General features: G+C 44.5%; 1 protein-coding gene across 1 annotated transcript in view; it reads left to right on the plus strand.

Moving 5' to 3' along the window:
* The first annotated feature begins 836 nt into the window (after nucleotides 1-836).
* LOC104036601 (proprotein convertase subtilisin/kexin type 5) overlaps nucleotides 837-21,169 on the plus strand; it is a 252,794-nt gene continuing 232,461 nt past the window's right edge. Inside the window, exon 1 of the mRNA XM_075725548.1 lies at nucleotides 837-1,034. Within this exon, the coding sequence (XP_075581663.1) occupies nucleotides 837-1,034 (198 nt within the window). The remainder of the gene's footprint in view (nucleotides 1,035-21,169) is intronic.

Below are 21,169 nucleotides of genomic sequence, written 5' to 3' on the forward strand. Positions count from 1 at the left end.
AGGAGGTGCTGCAGACGGTGCCATACATGGGGCCTTGCTGCAGGCCTCGCACCTCACCCACGGCTCCCAGTCTCAGCAGCGAGAGCGGCAGATTCCCGGCCCGATGGAAGAGGGGAGCCCTTGGGCGCAGGGGCTCCGGTGTCTGGGGCCGGCGGTAGCTCCGGGCGCTCGTTGCACGGAAGAGAGCGAAAGGGGGCGGCAGGGCACAGGGCCGGCGCGACTGCCATTTCCCCTGACCCTCGGCGCTGCCGGGCGGCGGGAAGGAGGGAAGGCGGGAGGAGGAGAGAGGGAGGAGAGAGGGAGGTGACCGAGCCTGACTGAACTGAGGCGCTCAGCTGCCAACACTCACACTGCCTGCTGCTGCCGCCGTGCTGCTCCGGGACTCCGGGAAACGGGGAGAGGGAAGGAGAGGAAAAGCGAGAAGCAGGAAAGGAGACAGAAGATCACTAGAAGGGGGAAATCTGAGAGAGGAGGGAAGAGCAGAGAGGGGAGAGAAGGAATCCTCCTCCCCACAGAGAAGAATTTCCATGTAGCTGGGGACCGAGGGAGAAGACTGGAGCTCAGAAACCGTGAGAAAAGCTTTCCAAGCAAGTTAAGCAATTTACTTAATCCCTGAAGAGCAGAGGGAGGAGGAGAGAGCAGTAATCATAATTGCTGATCATAATCATTATTCCCAACCCCTCATAATTTAACACCCAGACAGTTCAATGCACTATTCCAAGCTTTTCCTAGTTTCCTCCTCGGGGTAACTTCGGAGGACTTTGCCGTCGGTTTCGCCTGGAGGTGAGCCTCAGAAGAAGTAAGGAGAAGTTTTGTGGGGGTTCTGTACGGAGAAGATGGACTGGAACCGCCGCTGCTGCTGGGGAGGCAGAGGCGGTGGGGACCTTCTCTGCCGGCTCACCCTGGTGCTGGGGTTTCTGCTGCCCGCCTGCAGGACGCGCCTGTACACCAACCACTGGGCTGTGCGGATAACTGGGGGGCTACCGGAGGCCAACAGGATAGCTAGCAAATACGGATACGTCAATATAGGACAGGTAACCCTCCTTCCAACTACTTCCGAGTAGGCGACGGCGGCGCAGCCAGACGGCGGGGTCTGCTACCAGCCTCGCGGCTCCCGCTGCCACCCCGCGCCGCCGGGGCAGGGGACGGGCAGCTGCAGGGCGGACTCCCCGGCCCTGGCGTCGCCCCAACCCCGCCGCAGGCCCCGCCGCCGCGGGGAGGCCCGGGAAGCTCTCTGCCCCCTCGGCCTCCCGCCGCGGGGCCGGGCGACTGGAAGAAGTGATGCGTGGGGACAGGTATAAAGGAGCTGCGCTGTATCAAGTCAGCTTCTGCAGTCGCAGTGCCCCCTCCGCGGCCAGGTGCAGAGCGGGGCGCGAGCTGCCGAGCCGTTCGCAGGCCGAGAGGGAAGGTGGTGGTGGCTGGGAGGCCCTGCCGGGGCCCTGCTTGCCTCCTCGCGCTGGTTCCGCGGCACCGCCCCCCGCCCCTCCCCTCCATCAAAATAAAAGAGGAGGTTCGCCTTTTATCGAGCGTGTGGTGTCCCCGAGAGCCAGGACGCGGGTGGTATCTCGACCCCCCTTTTGGCAGGGCGTGCGGAAGGGAAAGGTGACAAGGGTGGCCCTGGTGCCCTGAGGCTGCTTCCGGGCGTGCGCCGGCTGCTACAACCCGCGGCGAGCCTGGGGTAACTCGGAAGCAGGGGTCCCACTGGAAAGGGGGAACATGAAGGAGGCAGGGGCACTGAGGCTTGGAAGGAACCTTTGTGGGTCTACCCTGAAGGTCAGACCTGGTCAGCCTTCCTGGCAGGGCCCGTGCTCTGTCATGGCCCCCATGTTTCTGTTCCACAGTCCAATAGCCACCGCTTTCTGCTGGGTTTGTTGTGAAATGAGGGAAAAGAGGTCAGCTCTTGGATGCCAGTGCTCTTAAAGTAGAATTATGCAGAACTTCCTTGACCTCTGCCTGATCAGTTAGGCAACACCTAACTGGTCAGAGTTAGGTATACATGTAACTCTGAAGCATCCACAGATGTTTAGCTAGAAAACACCTGGAACTAGCTAGATCCAGAAAACAGTCTGTGAGAAAATTCTTGGATCCAGACAGATCCAGGAACTACAAGTGAGGAAACACCTGGTTCTCACTGGATCCAATCACACTGAAAAATTCTCTGCTGCTATAGCCTAGGCACAGTTGCTGTTAAAAACATAAGATCTATTTTTTCTGACACATTTTCTGCCATGGTATTGATACAAAAATTCGCGGATACTATTCTTCAAAGTCCGAACCTCTCCGTAGGAGGAAACGGAGTATTCAGAAAGTTCCCGAAATAAAACTCAATAGCAACAAAGTTACTATTAAGCAGGCATTCTTTATTGCAGCGCTGGGCAGCACTGGGGATCATTCCACCACCAGTGCTCCAACGATTTGGCAAACTTCCAAAGATTATATACTATGAAGTCATACATATTCATAGGACTTCCGAGAACTCATCTACATAAACATGAGATTCATTAACATATGCAAATGTCCAATCCGCATGCATAGTCGTCCTCTTTGGTGGTCTTCGGGGGTCCTCCGGTGGTCTCCAATAGTCTTCCTCACTTGTCCGCTAGTTGAACTTCTGGGCCACTTTTGTCCATTTATGGTCATTGAATTAGCTCATCAGTCCTTTGGCCTTGGAATGCCACGAAACCAGTTCCTTGAGTGCTTATCTCAGCACGGGGGTCCTGAGTCTATGTTATCAGTGCTTTACACAGGAAGCCTAAGGAGCTTGCTCAAGGTCTGTTTTCAATCATGCCGGGCAAGGAGTCACATTCTTCGAAATACCTGTCTCAGCAGATAACTAAAACTATCTGAGTCAGGTATTGTCAGAGGTTTAGCCCTTTCATTCATTCCCCCCTTTTCTTTAAACTTTGTAAATTTCGTTACAAAGTTGCTAAATTTTCATATTTCATTTCCTTAGGCAAAGCCCAAACTGTTATGGCCAGTTTCTTTAGCTTATACCACAAAAGGCAATTGACGACTGTTAGTATGATAACAAAACACTAACAATATCAAAAGCGGGTGAACTAAAATATTCAAAGTTTTCTCTGCAGAGGGTGAGTATCCTGAAAAGATATCCCACCAGTGATGGGTGGTATTAGATTCAATTTGACTAGACAGTCTAACAAGTTTGTCTCTAGTTATTACCGTTTTAATAACAGATTCTGTTGGTGTCTTGTTTCTTTTTCTTAAATGTTCTTGAAGTTCCTGAGATTGGATTAAGATCTCATTTAGTTTTCTCAGAGGTAAACTTGCATGACTTAATTTTAGGCTCTCATAATGCCAAAACATTGCTACTTGTTCTTCTGTATATGCAAAAAATGAATACGTTTGACCATGCCAAGTTAAATGGGTTATATTCTTAAGGCATCCTATGAATGGGGTGGTCACGTTGTATTCTTCAACTACTGATTGATTGTTCGTCACTAAGCACACATATCTAGCATTAACTTCTACAAACATTTCAAACACGTTAGGAGACAGGATCGTCCATTTACAATTGTTAACAGAATGTTCTAACAAGCAGGGTTCATATAATTGAGATTGTTGTCCACATAAGATGCCATCAGAGGTGGTTTCACAAAGATCTAAATCATATGTTTTATTATCATTCCCAATATATTTCCCTCGGAATTCTGGTAACTAATATTCTAGGCTCTCTTGACTCGAGAATAGTGTTGGCAGAATTAAGAATTTACACATTATTTCAGGGTTGGTTACATTACAGAATATTAATTTTCCTGCACACCATCTATCATAGCACTGCACAAATTGCGAATATGCTTTTACCCAGTGTCTGGGGTGGTCCCATTGTCCAAATAATTTTATCCACATAAACTCATTATTACTCATCGAGTAGGACTGTACCTTATTCTTTTGTTCTAATTGCCACATAACTTGTAGGGTACAAATGGTCCAACCCATAAATTTGTCAGATTTTTAAGTGATTGTATCCGGGTGTCATGGTTTAGTCCCAGCCAGCAACTCAGTACCACGCAGCCGCTCGCTCACTCCCCCTACCCTGATGGGATGGGGGAGAGAATCGGAGGAGTAAGAGTGAGAAACACTCCTGGGTTGAGATAAGAACAGTTTAATAATTGAAATAAAGTAAAATAATAATAATAACAATATAATAATAATAGTAATAATAATATACAAAGCAAGTGATGCACAATGCAATTGCTCACCACCCGACAACCGATACCCAGACAGTTCCCGAGCAGCGGTCGCTGCTCCCCGGCCAACCCCCCCAGTTTATATACTGAGCATGACGTCATATGGTATGGAATAGCCCTTTGGTCAGTTTGGATCAACTATTCTGGCTGTGCCCCCTCCCAGTTTCTTGTGCGCCTGGCAGAGCATGGGAAGCTGAAAAAGTCCTTGACTAGCATAAGCAGTACTCAGCAACAACTAAAAACATCAGCATGTTATCAACATTCTTCTCCTACTAAATCCAAAACACAGCACTATGCCTGCTGCTAGGAAGAAAATTAACTCTATCCCAGCCGAAACCAGGACACCAGGCAATTATACTTTTATTAAAGAGATTCAAGGACTCTTTATCATATTTTAAAGTTTGCATCTGAGGATTAAAGGTGGTTGGCATCCATTCAGCCTGAACCTTGATGGCTTGAGTTACATCAAATCCTGCTGCTCTAACTTTGTTCTTTAAAGTTTCAAGGTCTACTGAGTTTAGGAGTCCTGTTCCGGTTCCTACGCCTCCAAGTAAAGTGTCATACCAAGCTCGTTTTGCTCTACAGGGAGGTGTAGCTGGAAAGGATATATTAAAGAACAACATATGTTTTTGCCTTATCTTTGCTACCTTCTTACAAGTGGATGGTAACCTAATTATTTGGTCTTGATTCACAATGGGTCGTGGATTCAACAATGTTAAGGAGGCCCCCACTCCAGCAGTTCTATTAACACTTCTATTTGTACACATTAGTGTAATTTCCAGTTAATTTCTAAAAGTCTACTAACTTGTTGAACTACTTGTGACACAAAGTGTGGTCCCCTATCAGAGGAGATCACTTCTGGCACTCCAAATCTAGGAATAATTTCTTTCAACAGAATTTTTGTTACTTCTCGGGCTTTATTTGTTCTGCAAGGGAAAGCTTCAGGCCACCCGGAAAAGGTATCAGTTAATACTAATAGATACTTATACCCCCCTTTTCTAGGGAGCTCCGAAAAATCTATTTGCCAATTTTGACCTGGAACATTCCCTTTATCAATACTTCCAAATTTTACACGATTCTCTACCTTGGGATTATTCTTTAAGCATATTTCACATATATTAACCATAGTTTTTACAGTTTGAAACAGATTTCTGGCTACTATTTGCTTGGTGAGGGAATTATACAAAGCTTCAGTTCCCCAATGAGTTTTGCCATGTTTTGTTTTTACCAATTTCCATAATATTCTAAAGGGAACTATTATTCTGTTATCTTTCAACATTGCCCACCCTGATGGGCAAATTTCAGCCTTTAAATCAGTAATTAACTTCTGATCCTTTTCATCATATTCAACTACCTCAGGTAGTTGCAAAGATTTTTCAGGAATTAGACTTAATATCTCACCTTGTTCCACAGCTTGCGTTGCCTTATGATCAGCCAATTTATTTCCCACTTCCCTGTCAGTGTTACCTCTCTGATGTCCTTTGCAGTGCATAATCGCTACAGCTGACGGAAGTTGTATAGCATCTAAAAGTCGCAAAATTATATCAGCGTGTTTTATGACTTTTCCTTGAGCGGTTAAAAGTCCTTGCTCCTTCCAAATCGCCCCATGGGCATGAACTACACCAAAGGCATATTTTGAATCTGTCCAGATATTCACTCGCAATCCTTCAGCAAGCTCTAATGCTCTTACTAGAGCAACTATTTCAGCTCGTTGTGCAGATGTGCTCTTAGGGAGTGACTTTGCTTCTACCACTTGGTCTGTGGTGGTCACAGCATATCCTGCCATTCGAACTCCATTCTTTACAAAACTGCTCCCATCGGTATACCAGGTGTGGTCAGCTTCTTCTAGCGGCTCCTCCTTCAAGTCAGGCCTACTCGCATACACAGTCTCAATGGTTTCTATGCAATCATGCACGACAGCCTCCATTTCCGTAGTTGGTTCTGGAGTCCTGCAAATGGCTTCTTTTCGGTCATTCCCGAGCTGTCTCTGTCCCTTAGAAATCACGAATTCCAGATATATTACTTCCTTCTTCAAGATCTGGGTTTTCTGTAATGAGACTCGATAACCCTTTAGTCCAAGAAAATTTAACAAACTCACAGTCCATTCTTTACATTCTTCATCCTTTTCGGTGGCTATCAAAATATCATTCACATACTGTAAAAGGATACCTTTTCCTGGAGGTCTTTCCCAGGTCTCTAATTCTTTAGCTAATTGATTTCCAAAGATCGTGGGGCTATTTTTAAATCCTTGAGGTAACACTGTCCAGGTTAGTTGGGTTTTTTCGTCCTGAACCAGGGTTTTCCCATTCAAAGGCAAATAAATTGCGGCTTTCAGAGGCCAAGGTGAGGCAAAAGAATGCATCTTTCAGATCTAGTACTGTGAACCATTCATAGGTTTCTTTTAAACTAGTTAATAAAGTGTATGGGTTTGCCACTACTGGGTGTAAATCTCTGCCCGCAGGTCTTGTACCAATCGATAGGTTTTGCCATCAGGCTTTTTGATAGGCAAAATAGGAGTGCTATACTCTGAAGAGCATTCAATCAATAATCCGAATCTTATAAATTCTTCTATAATGCTTTTCACTCCTTGCCTGTCTTCTAATTTCAAGGGATATTGCTTTACCTTAATAGGTCGTGCTCCCTCTTTGAGTTTAACAACAATCAATTCTGCATTTTTAGCCTTTCCTGGTATTCCTGAGGCCCATACTCCTGGGTATACCTGGTCTTTTATTTCTTGTATAATTTCTTCTTTAACTCGGGGTTCAGTGAGAGCCAGACTTAGAATTTCAATGTGTTTTTCTTCTGGTATTTTAGAAACAATTTCTCCATTGTTAAATTTTGTTTCAGCTAATAAGTCTCTTCCCAAAAGTGGTCTAGGAGCTTCAGGCAGGTAGAGAAATTTGTGAATCCCTACACTCTTCCCAATTCTGAATTTTAAGGGTTTCAAAAAGAAAGCCTTCTCGACCTGTCCAGTTGCTCCCACAATATTAACATTTTGTCTACTTACGGGCAATAAATTATGATTTAATACTGAAAACGTGGCACCTGTATCTACTAGAAATTCTACAGGTTTTTCCTCTTTCCCTAGCTGTACTCTTTCTTACCAAGGGCTCTGCTAGGGAAGATTCCCCTGGTCCCCGTCAATTTTCTTCCATGTTGGCAACTTTCACCAATTTGCCCAATCTTGGGCAATCCTTTTTCCAATGCCCCGTTTGTTTACAATAAGCACACTGGTTTCTTAAGAGGGGCTGATTTCCTTTGGGTGGGGCACTTACACCCCTTCTCATGGCTCCTCTCCCTCCCTTAGTGTTGTTTCCTGAGGAGTTCCAAGAGGGTGGTGTCTGACCCCCCTGTGGTGTGCAAGGCAGCCACTGTAGCATTAGCAATTGTTTTGCCCATTATTCTCTCTTTCTGACTATCTTTGTTCCAATACACTTGCCAAGCAGTCTCCAGCAATTTTTCTAAATCTCTTGCATCTGTTCCTTGCACCTTCTGTAACTTTCTCCTTATATCATAAGCAATCCATTCCCTGTACCAAAACCAGAGCCTGTACTTCACTAAACACCACATCCAACATTGCATCCACATCCTCCCAATCAGGGTCCTGAGTTTTCACCAATCAATTCAAATCCCTTAGCAACCTTTTCGGGATCATCCCGATAATTCCTTGCAGTAATTCACCAGCAGTCCAAGCCTGCTAAAGTAAAAGGCACTTTAATTCTAACAAGTCCTCCCACTGCCTGCCTTAGTGGAGCCTGTATAATAGGTCCCACTTTACTCCGAGTTCTGGCAGTGATGGGAGAAAATCCGATATTAGTTTCTTCCCTGACTCGTGCCTCCGATTCTTCACCCCCAACAGCACCAGCATCTCCTTCCCTATCACCTTCTCTCTCTGGCGGAGGCAAATAATCCTCCAGCCTTTCATTCTGCGGGCCAACTTTTAAACATCTCTGTCCAATGCTACACGCCGAGCAACACCTCTTTAATTCTCTCCCCTGCTTATTTTTCTCTCCTTCTATCGCCAGAACCATAGGGTCCTGGGGCGCTAGATTAATTCCACATACTTTCTGCCATTCAGGGTGATTTCGCAAAGTGAAAAACATATCTGCATAAACCACTTCATCCCATTTTCTCTCTCTTCGTAGAAATAACATAAGTTGCAACAAAGTATTATACCTTAAAGTTCCGTTAAAAGGCCATTTTTCGCTATCATCTAACTTATATAAAGGCCACCACTGATTACAATATTTTATCAAGGTTTTACGATCCACATTCCCTCCAGATGGCCCCCCAATGTCTTTCCAGTGAGCTAAAATGCAGCCCAAAGGGCTCTTTTTCAGAACTCCGCCTTGTTGGTTCCCCATTCTAAAATTTATACAACACAAGGACAAGGACAGAGACTGGGGCACGAACACCACACACAACTAACAATTACTATCACAGATACAATAACAACTACTACCCCCGATAATAAATGTCGACATAGGATGATCAGAGATTTTCAAATATGTGTATTCCAAGCATATAACTATATAACACACGCGTATGTAAACCAAAATCAAATACAAATGCACAAATGAACGACCGTACTAATCAAATGAACAATACAGCCATGCAACGTAGTAACCAGGTGATTAATACAAATCGTACATGCAATTGTATGCCACCCTGCGGGGTTCTCACGAACCGCGACTTACGAGTAGCTTCAAATGACCGGTCAAAACAGAAAAAAAGAATGCCTTATTCTTACCAGAGGTCCTTGTCTGCCCCCGCACGGATCCGCCGAATCGGGGAGTCCCTCCAGAGAAGTCTCCGGGGCCGGCCAAGGGAGTCTCCGACTCAGGGGGTCCTGCAGCTGGACAGAGATGGTCCCACCTGGGTCGCCAAAACTGATACAAAAATTCATGGATACTATTCTTCAAAGTCCGAACCTCTCCGTAGGAGGAAACGGAGTCTTCAGAAAGTTCCCGAAATAAAACTCAATAGCAACAAAGTTACTATTAAGCAGGCATTCTTTATTGCAGCGCTGGGCAGCACTGGGGATCATTCCACCACCAGTGCTCCAACGATTTGGCAAACTTCCAAAGATTATATACTATGAAGTCATACATATTCATAGGACTTCCGAGAACTCATCTACATAAACATGAGACTCATTAACATATGCAAATGTCCAATCCGCAGGCGTAGTCATCCTCTTTGGTGGTCTTCGGGGGTCCTCCGGTGGTCTCCAATAGTCTTCCTCACTTGTCCACTGGTTGAACTTTGGGCCTCCTTTGTCCATTTATGGTCATTGAATTAGCTCATCAGTCCTTTGGCCTTGGAATGCCACGAAACCAGTTCCTTGAGTGCTTATCTCAGCACAGGGGTCCTGAGTCTATGTTATCAGTGCTTTACACAGGAAGCCTAAGGAGCTTGCTCAAGGTCTGTTTTCAATCATGCCGGGCAAGGAGTCACATTCTTCGAAATACCTGTCTCAGCAGATAACTAAAACTGAGTCAGGTATTGTCAGAGGTTTAGCCCTTTTATTCAGTATCCGAGGCTTTTCTGACAATTGGCCTCAAAATGTGAGCCACATATGCAGGGCTTATAAAGCTGAATGCCTAAATAATAAACAAGTCTGTTGCATGCTTGTGTGCAAATATCTAAGCACAGATCATCAGTGATACTTACCCGTTTGTTATTTGTGTGATAAAATGAGTTCCCACATACTGTCATTGACTCAAAAGTTTGAAGCATGTATCTCAACCGTTCCCAATTATTGCACACCTGAATGAATCAGTTGTGCAGTTTATCTAATATAAATAATTTACATAAGAAAAGCTGGAAAATGACATTGAGGCAGTACAAAACATGGTGTATAAAGACTGAGTACCGGCTTCCCTCTTGGAGCACTTGTACAGGTAGGCAAGGCTATTCCCATTTGGAGGCACAAAAATTCAGGAGGAATTTTTGTGTCAAAATTGAATCCACATCTGGAAATTGTCATTTTATAAGATGAAGGAATCCAAGAGTAAAGTTTTTTTCATTGATGTGTTTTTTTCTTTTCTTATACATGTCTTTTGCTCAAGGTGGTTTTTTTTTTTTTATATTCCTATCTGGGCCTTTGCAATGCTGAAATAAGCAACAGTTAGCTGGTTGGAGGATTCACTTCTTCCCCTTTTGTCTTTTGCCAGGCCAGCTGGCTAATTCAGGGCCTACTTTTTTATACCTAGCACATCCAAATCTCCTGTTGGATTAAGGAAAGAATGTAGTAAGCCACTACTGTCTTCTTATGTGTCAGTGAAATTCCATGTACCCACCTATGACATATTAATAATAGATACATTACTGATCAGGTGTACAGATAGGAATGAGAGAAAATAGAGACTGAATAATGAACGACTGAAAAATACATTACTAGGTACAGATGAAAAGAAGGCACATGTGAAGGGAGTCAATACTGTTATTTAGTTATGCAGATAGGGAGAATGCAAGTAGAACAGAAATGTAAGAATGTTAAATGATTCATGCACGAGAAGGAAAACTGTAGTAATAATATGAACTACACTGATGGGTGAATTCTAGTCTTCTGGCTGTTACGAGCCTTAAAGCACAAGAAGCAGGCAGTGGGCATATGCGAAGAAATTCCACAGAGCTTCCTGTATGTAATTTGGATTTGGAGTGCTATATTTCATTCTGTCCTGCCAATGTAGAGCTCAGAGCTCTACTGTTGTACAGTTATTTGTCTTAAGAAGTCTTATACATTTGCACAGTCTTACTCAGAATTTCCTTTCATGGGTATCTTTTTAGCATGGCCAGTTTTAGTTTCTGATCATTCCTAGCAAAATCATCTCCAGATGGTATTTCTTTCTCAGCATGTTCATTAGTACTGAATTCTGATGTTTGCAGTGAATCTGTTCTTCTTTTACTCCTACCCTATCCTTATACAATTTTATCAGACTGACCTGGTCACTAGATAGGACTTAGAATTTAAGAATTCAGAGTGCATAAGATAATCAGAATGTCTATGATCTGACCATACATGGTTTAACATATAAATTATGGTTCAAAGCCTACATAAAATAATTATAACTGTATTTCTTAAAATGTACAAAAAAAGTGTATGCTTTTTTGTGAAGCTTATCAAACATATGTAGAGTATATCACTTGTTAGAGATGGGTGAAGAGGAATAAGGCATTTTAGAGAAAGGAAGCTAGGAAGAGTCAGGACTGATGAGTAGGATTTGGCTGCAACAGGCTTTTTGCATAGATTTGAAAAAGCAGGGCGTTATTTGACTCATAATCAAAACAGGAAGTACAAAAGAATCTATAAGAAAGGGCAAGAATTGGCTGTTTATTATTGAGAGACAATTGGAAATGATTTAAAAATCTGTACTTGAGTGTAAGATGTTGAAAGACTTTTTTTATCTGAATATAGTATCAAAACACTAAAAGAGAGATAACCAGTAAGCAGAATTCTGTTAGAGGCAGGACTTCTCATGCTTAATGTCTGCATATTGTAGCAACTATGGTCAGGTAGTTAAACTTTGGTTTTGCAGATAACATCTCTTCCAGTTAAGCTGAAACATTGTGATTAAAGCTGAATATGTCAGTAAGAGCTAAGCTGTTTGCTTTTGCTTGAAGAAGGTAATTGCAGATCTCATAAAAGTACACATCTTAGGGATCTGAAATAATAATAATCTGAAATAGATGACAAAAAGTATAGCGCATTAAGCATAATATTTCTGATTAAATTAAATTTGAGAGCTCATATTTAAGAAGAAAGTGCAAAAATCAAAATCCAGGTTCCACTACAGCTGACCCAAAGAACCAACTGAGTACAAATGACCCAGAAAAATAAAGAAATTAAAATATTCTAGATAAAAGTTAATGAAATTGTGTATAAAAAATGGAAGTCAGGTAGGGACAATTGCAAAGTTGCAAACCTGGAGGATTCTGACAACATACTTAACTGCATGATTAGAGCTGAAGGGAACAGTGGAAAAGAGGGGAGGGTTGTAGGTGTTATTCTTACCAGATAGCTTGTCAGGTTTGAATGAATGGAGATACAAGAAGCCATGAGAGATATATTAGGATAGTGTAGGAGTAAGGCAGTTAATAGTAGGCAATATTTGGGTTGCGTTTGTGGAGAAATGACATTGAAGTATACATTAAGTTGGTCAGTGGAGACAAGATGGTAGATACAGAAGGCTGCAAACTGTAAAAATCAACAAAGATCCCTTCTCTCAGTTTTTGTTATTTGGCGTGTTCCTGGTAATAGACAGAATTTAGCCCTCCCTTTTGGTGCTCATGTGATTTCCAGTGGGTTAGCTCAGTTGGTTAGAGCATGGTGCTAATAACGCCAAGTTCACAGGTTCAATCCTTGCTTACTGCAGGGGGGTTGGGCTCGATGATCTGTCAAGGTCCCTTCCAACCTAAAGCATTCTATGATTCTATGAAAATAATATCTGGTTGAGCCTTGAAATATCTGTAAGTCCATTTTCATTGCCATGATGATGTCAGGAAAGCTACAAAACCTAGCTGAATGATTGGACCAGTCAGTCAGAAATAGATAGATGAAAGGTATGTTAAAGGAGGCCTAGAGATCACCTGCTGCTGAGTAGCTGAGTTCTGCAACTCACAGCTTCTGGTAAGCTCCTGTTGCTCTTGAATTCTCCTTGTGGTCTCCATCCCTTGTTACAACTTCCCAGAAATTTGAAGCTTTAGCTTCTCTGCTTATTGAAAAAAGGAGTTTTTCATGAACTTTTTGGAGATATGGCACAAAAGAAAAAGAATTCTCTGTTACTCTGTACTTCAGGCTCCATATTCTGCTTCTTGTTTCCTATTAATTGCCCCAATGTACTGCTCATTTAGCCTGTTTTTTCCTTACCATTGCCAATGTGAAATTAATAGTAGACATAAAAGTTTGGTTGTCCTTCACAGATATTTGAATTCTTACAGTGAATCTAGTCAGACTATCATTCATTTTCTTCATGTATGGCTTGGAAAAGCAAAGAGCAGCAACTTAGACCTATCATTATATCAACTGTTATTCAATTTCTGTTCAAAGACTCTTTTCCCCATAGGACTGAATGAAAGTTAGGTATCACAGAAATTGAGGCAGTAGATCGCCTTATCAACTGAGACAAGTAGGCAGGATATCCTTCTGAAAGTCTGTGAATTTGATTGCTCTAGTTAGTGCCACCAGTTTGGAACTTCTGATTTGAATGGTAGGGCCTGCTTAAGCTGACACTCAAATCAGCAGGCCTTCATTTAAGGCCTATTAAAGGCCTTTTCCATGACTTGAAGCTTGAGTACTTAGTTACTGATAATGTCAGTAACATAACCACAGCTGCATTAAAGCTAATGGAGCAAACACAATGAAGCATCAGTCAGTATAAGCTACAAAAGAATTTGGAGACCAGCAACTAGTGGTGTACCCCAGGGGACAATACTGGGTCCAGTCCTATCTAACATCTCTCTCTGGGTAATTTTTCTTTTGGGCTATTTGTGGCTTCACCAAGGGGAAGTCATGCTTGACCAGCTTGATAAACTTCTGCAATGAAATGACTGCAATGAAAGACATTGAGGTGCTGGAGCGTGTTCAGAGACGGGCAACAAGGCTGGTGAAGGGTCTGGAGAACAAGTCTTATGAGGAGCGGCTGAGGGAACTGGGGTTGTTTAGCCTGGAGAAGAGGAGGCTGAGGGAAGACCTTATCGCTCTCTACAACTACCTGAAAGGAGGTAGTAGTGAGGTGGGTGTTGGTCTCTTCTCCCAAGTAGCTAGCGATAGGACGAGAGGAAATGGGCTCAAGCTGCGCCAGGGGAGGTTTAGGCTGGAAATTAGGAAAAATTTCTTTACGGAAAGGGTGGTCAAGCATTGGAACAGGCTGCCCAGAGAGGTGGTGGAGTCACCATCCCTGGAAGTGTTCAAAAAACGGGTAGATGTGGCACTTCGGGATATGGTTTAGTCTAGTCTACCCTTGATTGGTTTAGGTGGGCTTGGTAGTGTAGGTTAATGGTTGGACTGGATGATCTTAAAGGTCTTTTCCAACCTAGACGATTCTATGATTCTATGACTTCAGGAAGGTCTTTGACACTGTCTCCCATAAGATCCTCATAGACAAGCTGTATGGATAAGCAGACAGTGAGGTGGGTTGAAAACTGGCTGAATGGCAAGGCCCAGAGGGTGGTTATCAGTGACACGAAGTCTAGTTGGAGGCCAGTAACTAGCAGGGTACCCCAGGGGTCAATACTGGGTCCAGTCCTGTTTAACATCTTCATTAATGATCTGGATGCTGGGGCAGAGTGTACCCCCTCAGCAAGTTTGCTGATGACACAAAACTGGGAGGAGTGGCTGATAGACCAGAGGATCGTGCTGCCATTCAGAGGGACCTGGACAGGCTGGAGAAATGGGCTGACAGGAACTTCATGCAGTTCAACAAGGGGAAGTGCCAAGTCCTGCACCTGGGGAGGAACAACCCCATGCAACAGTATAGGCTGGGAGCCTCCCAGCTGGAAAGCACCAGGTTGAACATGAGCCAGCAATGTGCCCTTGCGGCAAAGAGGGCCAATGGTATCCTGGGCTGCATTAGGCAAAGCATTGCCAGCAGGTCGAGGGAGGTGATCCTTCCCCTCTCCTCAGCACTGGTGAGGCCACACCTGGAGTCCTGTGTCCAGTTCTGGGCTTCCCTAGTATAAGAGAGACATGGACATACTGGAGAGAGTCCAGCAAAGGGCCACAAAAATGATGAAGGGACTGGAGCATCTCTCCTATGAGGCAAGGCTGAGAGAGCTGGGACTGTTCAGCCTAGAGAAGAGAAGGCTCAGGGGGGTTCTTATCAATCTATATAAATACCTGAAGGGAGGGTGTAAAGAAGTTGGAGCCAGGCTCTTTTCAGTGGTGCCCAGTGACATGAGAAGAGGCAATGGACACAAAGTGAAACACAGGAGGTTCCATGTGAACATCAGGAAACACTTTTTTACTGTGAGGGTGACTGAGCACTGGAGCAAGTTGCCCAGAGAGGTTGTGGAGTCTCCCTCCTTGGAGATATTCAAAAGATAACTGGACATGGTCCTTGACAACCTGCTCTTGGTGGCCCTGCTTGAGCAGGGGGATGGACAAGATGACTTCCAGAGGTCCCTTCCAACCTCAACTGTTCTGTGCTTCTGTGATCCTGAGAAACCTGCTCCGATCTCCTTTTATGACCTGGTGACCCGCCTGGTGGATGAAGGAAAGGCTGTGGACGTCATTTACCTGGACTTTAACAAAGCCTTTGACACAGTCTCCCATAGCATTCTCCTTGGGAAGCTGGCAGCTCATGGCTTGGACAGGCGTACTCTTCGCTGGGTAAAAAACTGGTTGGGTGGCCGAGCCCAGAGAGTAGTGGTGAATGGAGTTAAGTCCAGTTGGCGGCCGGTCACGAGCGGTGTTCCCCAGGGCTCTGTTTTGGGGCCAGCCTTGTTTAATATCGTTATCAATGATCTGGATGAGGGGATCGAGTGTGCCCTCAGTAAGTTTGCAGATGACACCAAGTTGGGTGGGAGTGTTGATCTGCTGGAGGGTAGGATGGCCCTGCAGAGGGACCTGGACAGGCTGGACCAATGGGCCGAGGCCAACTGTATAAGTTTTAACAAGGCATAGTGCCGGGTCATGCACTTGGGTCACAACAACCCCATGCAACGTTACAGGCTTGGGGAAGAGTGGCTGGAAAGCTGCCTGGCTGAAAAGGACCTGGGGGTGTTGGCTGACAGCCAGCTGAACATGAGCCAGCAGTGTGCCCAGGTGACCAAGAAGGCCAACAGCATCCTGGCTTGTATCAGGAATAGTGTGGCCAGCAGGAGCAGGGAGGTGATTGTCCCCCTGTACTTGGCACTGGTGAGGCCGCACCTGGGATACTGTGTCCATTTTTGGGCCTCTCAATAAAGGAAAGACATTGAGGTGCTGCAGCGTGTTCAGAGAAGGGCAACGAAGCTGGTGAAGGGTCTGGAGCACAGGCCTTATGAGGAGCGGCTGAGGGAACTGGGATTGTTTAGCCTGGAGAAGAGGAGGCTGAGGGGAGACCTTATCGCTCTCTACAACTACCTGAAAGGAGGTTGTAGCGAGGTGGGTGTTGGTCTCTTCTCCCATGTAGTTAGCGATAGGACAAGAGGAAATGGGCTCAAGCTGCGCCAGGGGAGGTTTAGGCTGGAAATTAGGAAAAATTTCTTCATGGAAAGGGTAGTCAAGCATTGGAACAGGCTGCCCAGAGAGGTGGTGGAGTCACCATCCCTGGAAGCATTCAAAAAATGGGTAGACGTGGCACTCTGGGACATGGTTTAGTCTAGTCTACCCTTGACTGGTTTAGTGTGGACTTGGTAATGTTAGGTTAATGGTTGGACTGGATGATCTTAAAGGTCTTTTCCAACCTAAACAATTCTATGATTCTATGATTCTATGATTCTAGGTGGCCCTGCTTGGGCAAGAGGGGGTTGGACCAGATGACCCAACCTCAACCATTCTGTGCTTTTGTGATTTTGTGAAATGCTCCATCCCCTCAATTTCAGTCTGATAATCACCAAGCTGTCCTAGTGCAGGATAACATCCCCCAATCATCTTCCCATAGCAGACCCTAGCAAGGACATTATTGACCCTTTCAAGGCACAAGGGGCACCCTCTAACATGCAGGTTTTCATGCTGGGTATAAAAGGTTCTGTATCAAGACCAAAAAGTTATGTGAATATACGCCTTGCCTTGTGGCTAGTTCCCCTAAATAGTGACCAGCCTCAGCTATATTTGTCTAGAATACTGTCTTATCATCCCAGTCAGTAGGTGAGGGATACTGTATTTTTGTAGCTTGCTGGAGCCATGCCTACAGGGAGTGGGATACATTACCCTGTGCTTCTCTTAGCTGCTGGATAATCATTGGGTTTTGCCCTATGGCACCTAAACAGTTCGATTTGTTAGGATTTAAATGTAAGTCATCTCCTCCATACTCCCATAGCTATTCTGCCAGCCTTTCTCCCAGCTTTTGCTGGTATGTTTTTGCTAGATCCTGCAGTTCAGATTGTGTAAAGTTGTGCTGGGGCACTTCTGGGGGCTTCTTTGCTTTATGAATCACTAATGGCTGGACAGAAATGCTTTGCGGCACTCATCCTCCACCCTCTCTGTCCACTCATCCTCACCAGAGGACCAGCAGTCCTCATCCCACCATTTATCCTTCCGGGGCATAGCTCGTACCTCAGTGGTGCCCTTCCTAGGCTGCTCCATGCACCCCTCCTACATCGCTTGTGCCTGCGCCGCAGGTATCTGTACCGCAGTGGATGCAACAAAGGCGTCTGCATCATGGACGTGTGCGCCACAGGCGACTGTATCAAAGACATTTGCACCACAGGCACCTGCACCATGGGTGCTTGCACCAGGTGGTATAATCGCTTGTACCAAGTGGGAACTATCTGCAGGCTCCCCTGTTACGACGAGCTGGCTATGTCCTGTGGCCAAGGGATTTGTGCAACACAAAACAGGCCTGAAGGCCACACTGTATGTGCAGCATAGTGCAGCACAGCACAACACAGGCTTGGGCCTACTCAGTGTTCAATGGTCTTCCAGTCAGGATCACTACAGGAGGAAGGAAGGAAGGAAGGAAGGAAGGAAGGAAGGAAGGAAGGAAGGAAGGAAGGAAGGAAGGAATAGAGGGAATAGAGGGAATAAAGAAGTAAGGAAGAATGGACGGAAGGTAGTGATAGAGGGAATACAGAAGGAAGGAAGGAAGGATGGAAGGAAGGACAGAGACTGCCAAATAGGGTAGCGGTCTCCACACTTTTTTGGTCACGCACCTCGGTCATTAAAAAATTTTGGGCATGCACCCCGGTGTTCAAAAAACATGTAGATGTGGCACTTTGGGACATGGTTTAGTCTAGTCTACCCTTAGTTGGTTTAGTGTGGACTTGGTGATGTTGGGTTGATGGTTGGACTGGATGATCTTAAAGGTCTTTTCCAACCTAAACGATTCTATGATTCTAATGTATGTGTATTTATTTACTTTTAAATTATAAACATGTAATACTGTAATACTATATTTTGTACATTATAAAACATACACAAAATACATTTTAGAAAAGGGCGAGATAAAGAGGAAGTAAACAATCCAGCAAACTCTGAGAGATGATTTGATTCTGGTGATTCATATTTGTAAAAAAAAAAATGCTTGACTAGCATAAGCAGTACTTAGCAACAACTAAAACATCAGTGTGTTATCAACATTCTTCTCCTACTAAATCCAAAACACAGCACTATGCCAGCTACTGGGAAGAAAATTAACTCTATCCCAGCCGAAACCAGGACACAGTCATATACTCATGCCTGATCCATACCAAATTTGTAATATGAGGTGATCTGTTAGTGTACAGTTGTGGTATTCCTGAACAGACAGTCATAGCGCCATCATGATAAAACTGACTAAAACCTCTTTTAATCCCCTACCTGAACTGGAATACCCCTCCTGTCTGGAGCATCTCTCCTATGAGGCAAGGCTGAGAGAGCTGGGACTGTTCAGCCTAGAGAAGAGAAGGCTCAGGGGGGTTCTTATCAATCTATATAAATACCTGAAGGGAGGGTGTAAAGAAGTTGGAGCCAGGCTCTTTTCAGTGGTGCCCAGTGACATGAGAAGAGGCAATGGACACAAAGTGAAACACAGGAGGTTCCATGTGAACATCAGGAAACACTTTTTTACTGTGAGGGTGACTGAGCACTGGAGCAAGTTGCCCAGAGAGGTTGTGGAGTCTCCCTCCTTGGAGATATTCAAAAGATAACTGGACATGGTCCTTGACAACCTGCTCTAGGTGGCCCTGCTTGAGCAGGGGGGTGGACAAGATGACTTCCAGAGGTGTCTTCCAACCTCAGCCATTCAGTGATTCTGTAATAAGTCCCAAGACCTCATCTCTTCGATTGGGCTTTTGACTAGCATAAACATGTAAAGTCATGGCTTAAATGCATAGATGTGATCTTTTTCTTTCCCCGTATATTTCAGGCATGTCTGGCCTACCCTTCGTTCTGCAATGGGCATGGGGGATGGGGGTGTGTGTGAGGTGAGAAAGAGAGAGACGGTGCAGGGTTCTTTCTGGATCTCAGTAAGAAAGGCCTGGCAACAAATGCCTACATAAAATAGCTGTTTTAATAAGACAGAATAAGAAGAGGAATATAGATAGCAAGTAAATCTTAAGTTCCCTTCAGATGCTGGGAACCCTGTGTTCATGCAGCATCAGACAGACCCCGGATGGATCCGCAGATCCTGTTTGTGGAGAGACGTTCCTCCTTTGTGGCCATTTGAGCTATTATATAATTTCCTTACAAGAAAACAACTCTATTCATAAAGGATGTTCACATGAGAACTTGTTGCTGCACTTTTAGATAAAGGTGAGGCCACGCAGGTGGCATAATCGCCAATACCAAGTGGGAACTGCCTGTAGGCTCCTCTGTTACAATGAGCTGGCTGAGTTTATCTTGTGACCAAGGAATTTGTGCAGCACAACACAGGCCTGGGCCTACTCAGGTTAACTGTTATGTGGATCACTAACTCCTAAATATGCAATGGTTTCTCAGTCAGGATCAATACATTCCACCCCTTGATCCACATACAGTTTACCTTTCCCAAAGATATTATAAGTTACACATTATATTACTAAACTGTTCAGCTAATAGGAAGCTTCCTGACAGGTTGGAATATTATGTCTGTCACAACATCCACCAGTGTGCAGCAGAGGCCTGCACTGGGTATTCCAGCAGATTCCCTTACAATGGCTACTCATGCTAACATATGGGCTTCTCAAGCCCTAAGTACAAGGCCCAATACAGCAGACATGGCTTATTCATGATCACTAACTCCTTGAATACAATGTCTTCTGCAAGGCTCCCAATACACCCTTGAAGTGCAATTAGTCATTTCTCTAGTGAACAAATCTTTGTCTTGTGAAAAGTTCCTCTCTGCCCTATGTGAATGGGTCTTTTAAGAAAGCCAGGAAATGACAATCCCTCTGGGGTTGTGATAAGGCAGTATAATGCAAAGCAGCCAAAGAATGGCTCTAAGTTGCACACTGGATGGAGCTATATGGAACTGTTGTGGTTTAGCCCCAGTCGACAACCAAGTACCACACAGCTGTTCACTCACCCTCTCCCTTTCAGTGGGATGGGGGAAAGAATCGGAAGGGCAAAAGTAAGAAAACTCATGGGTTGAGATAAAGACAGTTTAATAACTGAAATATAATAATAACAATAAAAAATTGTAATGAAAAGGAAAACAACGAGAGAGAGAGAGAGGAACAAAACCCAGGAAAAACAAGTGATGCAACCGCTCACCACCCGCTGACCGACGTCCAGCCATTCCCCGAGCAGCAATCGCTGCCCCCCGGCCAACCCCCCCCAGTTTATATACTGAGCATGACGTCATATGGTATAGAATATCCCTTTGGTCAGTTTGGATCAACTATTCTGGCTGTGCCCCCTCCCAGTTTTTTTGTGCACCTGGCTGAGCATGGGAAGCTGAAAAGTCCTTGACTAGCATAAGCAGTACTTAGCAACAACTAAAACATCAGTGTGTTATCAGCATTATTCTCATACTAAATCCAAAACACAGCACTATGCCAGCTACTAGGGGGAAAATTAACTCTATCCCACCTGAAACCAGGACAGGAACATATCCTGTCCTCAGCAGTTCCCTAATTAAATATTTTACCCTTCTGTCTCACAGTGGCTACACAGACCAGACCTTTCTCTTAGAGCAAAGTGTCTGTCGTTGACTTTTGGGAAAGTTTGGCTGTCTAGATGGCAGCTGCTGAGGATTAAACATATTGAAACATATAGTCTGTGTTGCATTTTGTACAATTGGCAGAAATATTATGACTGTGCTGATAGAGTGGAGATTTGTTACTATTCAGTGAAAGAAGGAAGCTTTCTTTTGATATAGCCATGAAAATTATAGTATACTGATATGTCATCTTGGTTC

Source organism: Pelecanus crispus, chromosome W, assembly GCF_030463565.1.
Source record: "Pelecanus crispus isolate bPelCri1 chromosome W, bPelCri1.pri, whole genome shotgun sequence".
In the NCBI taxonomy this organism is placed as follows: Eukaryota; Metazoa; Chordata; class Aves; order Pelecaniformes; family Pelecanidae; genus Pelecanus; species Pelecanus crispus.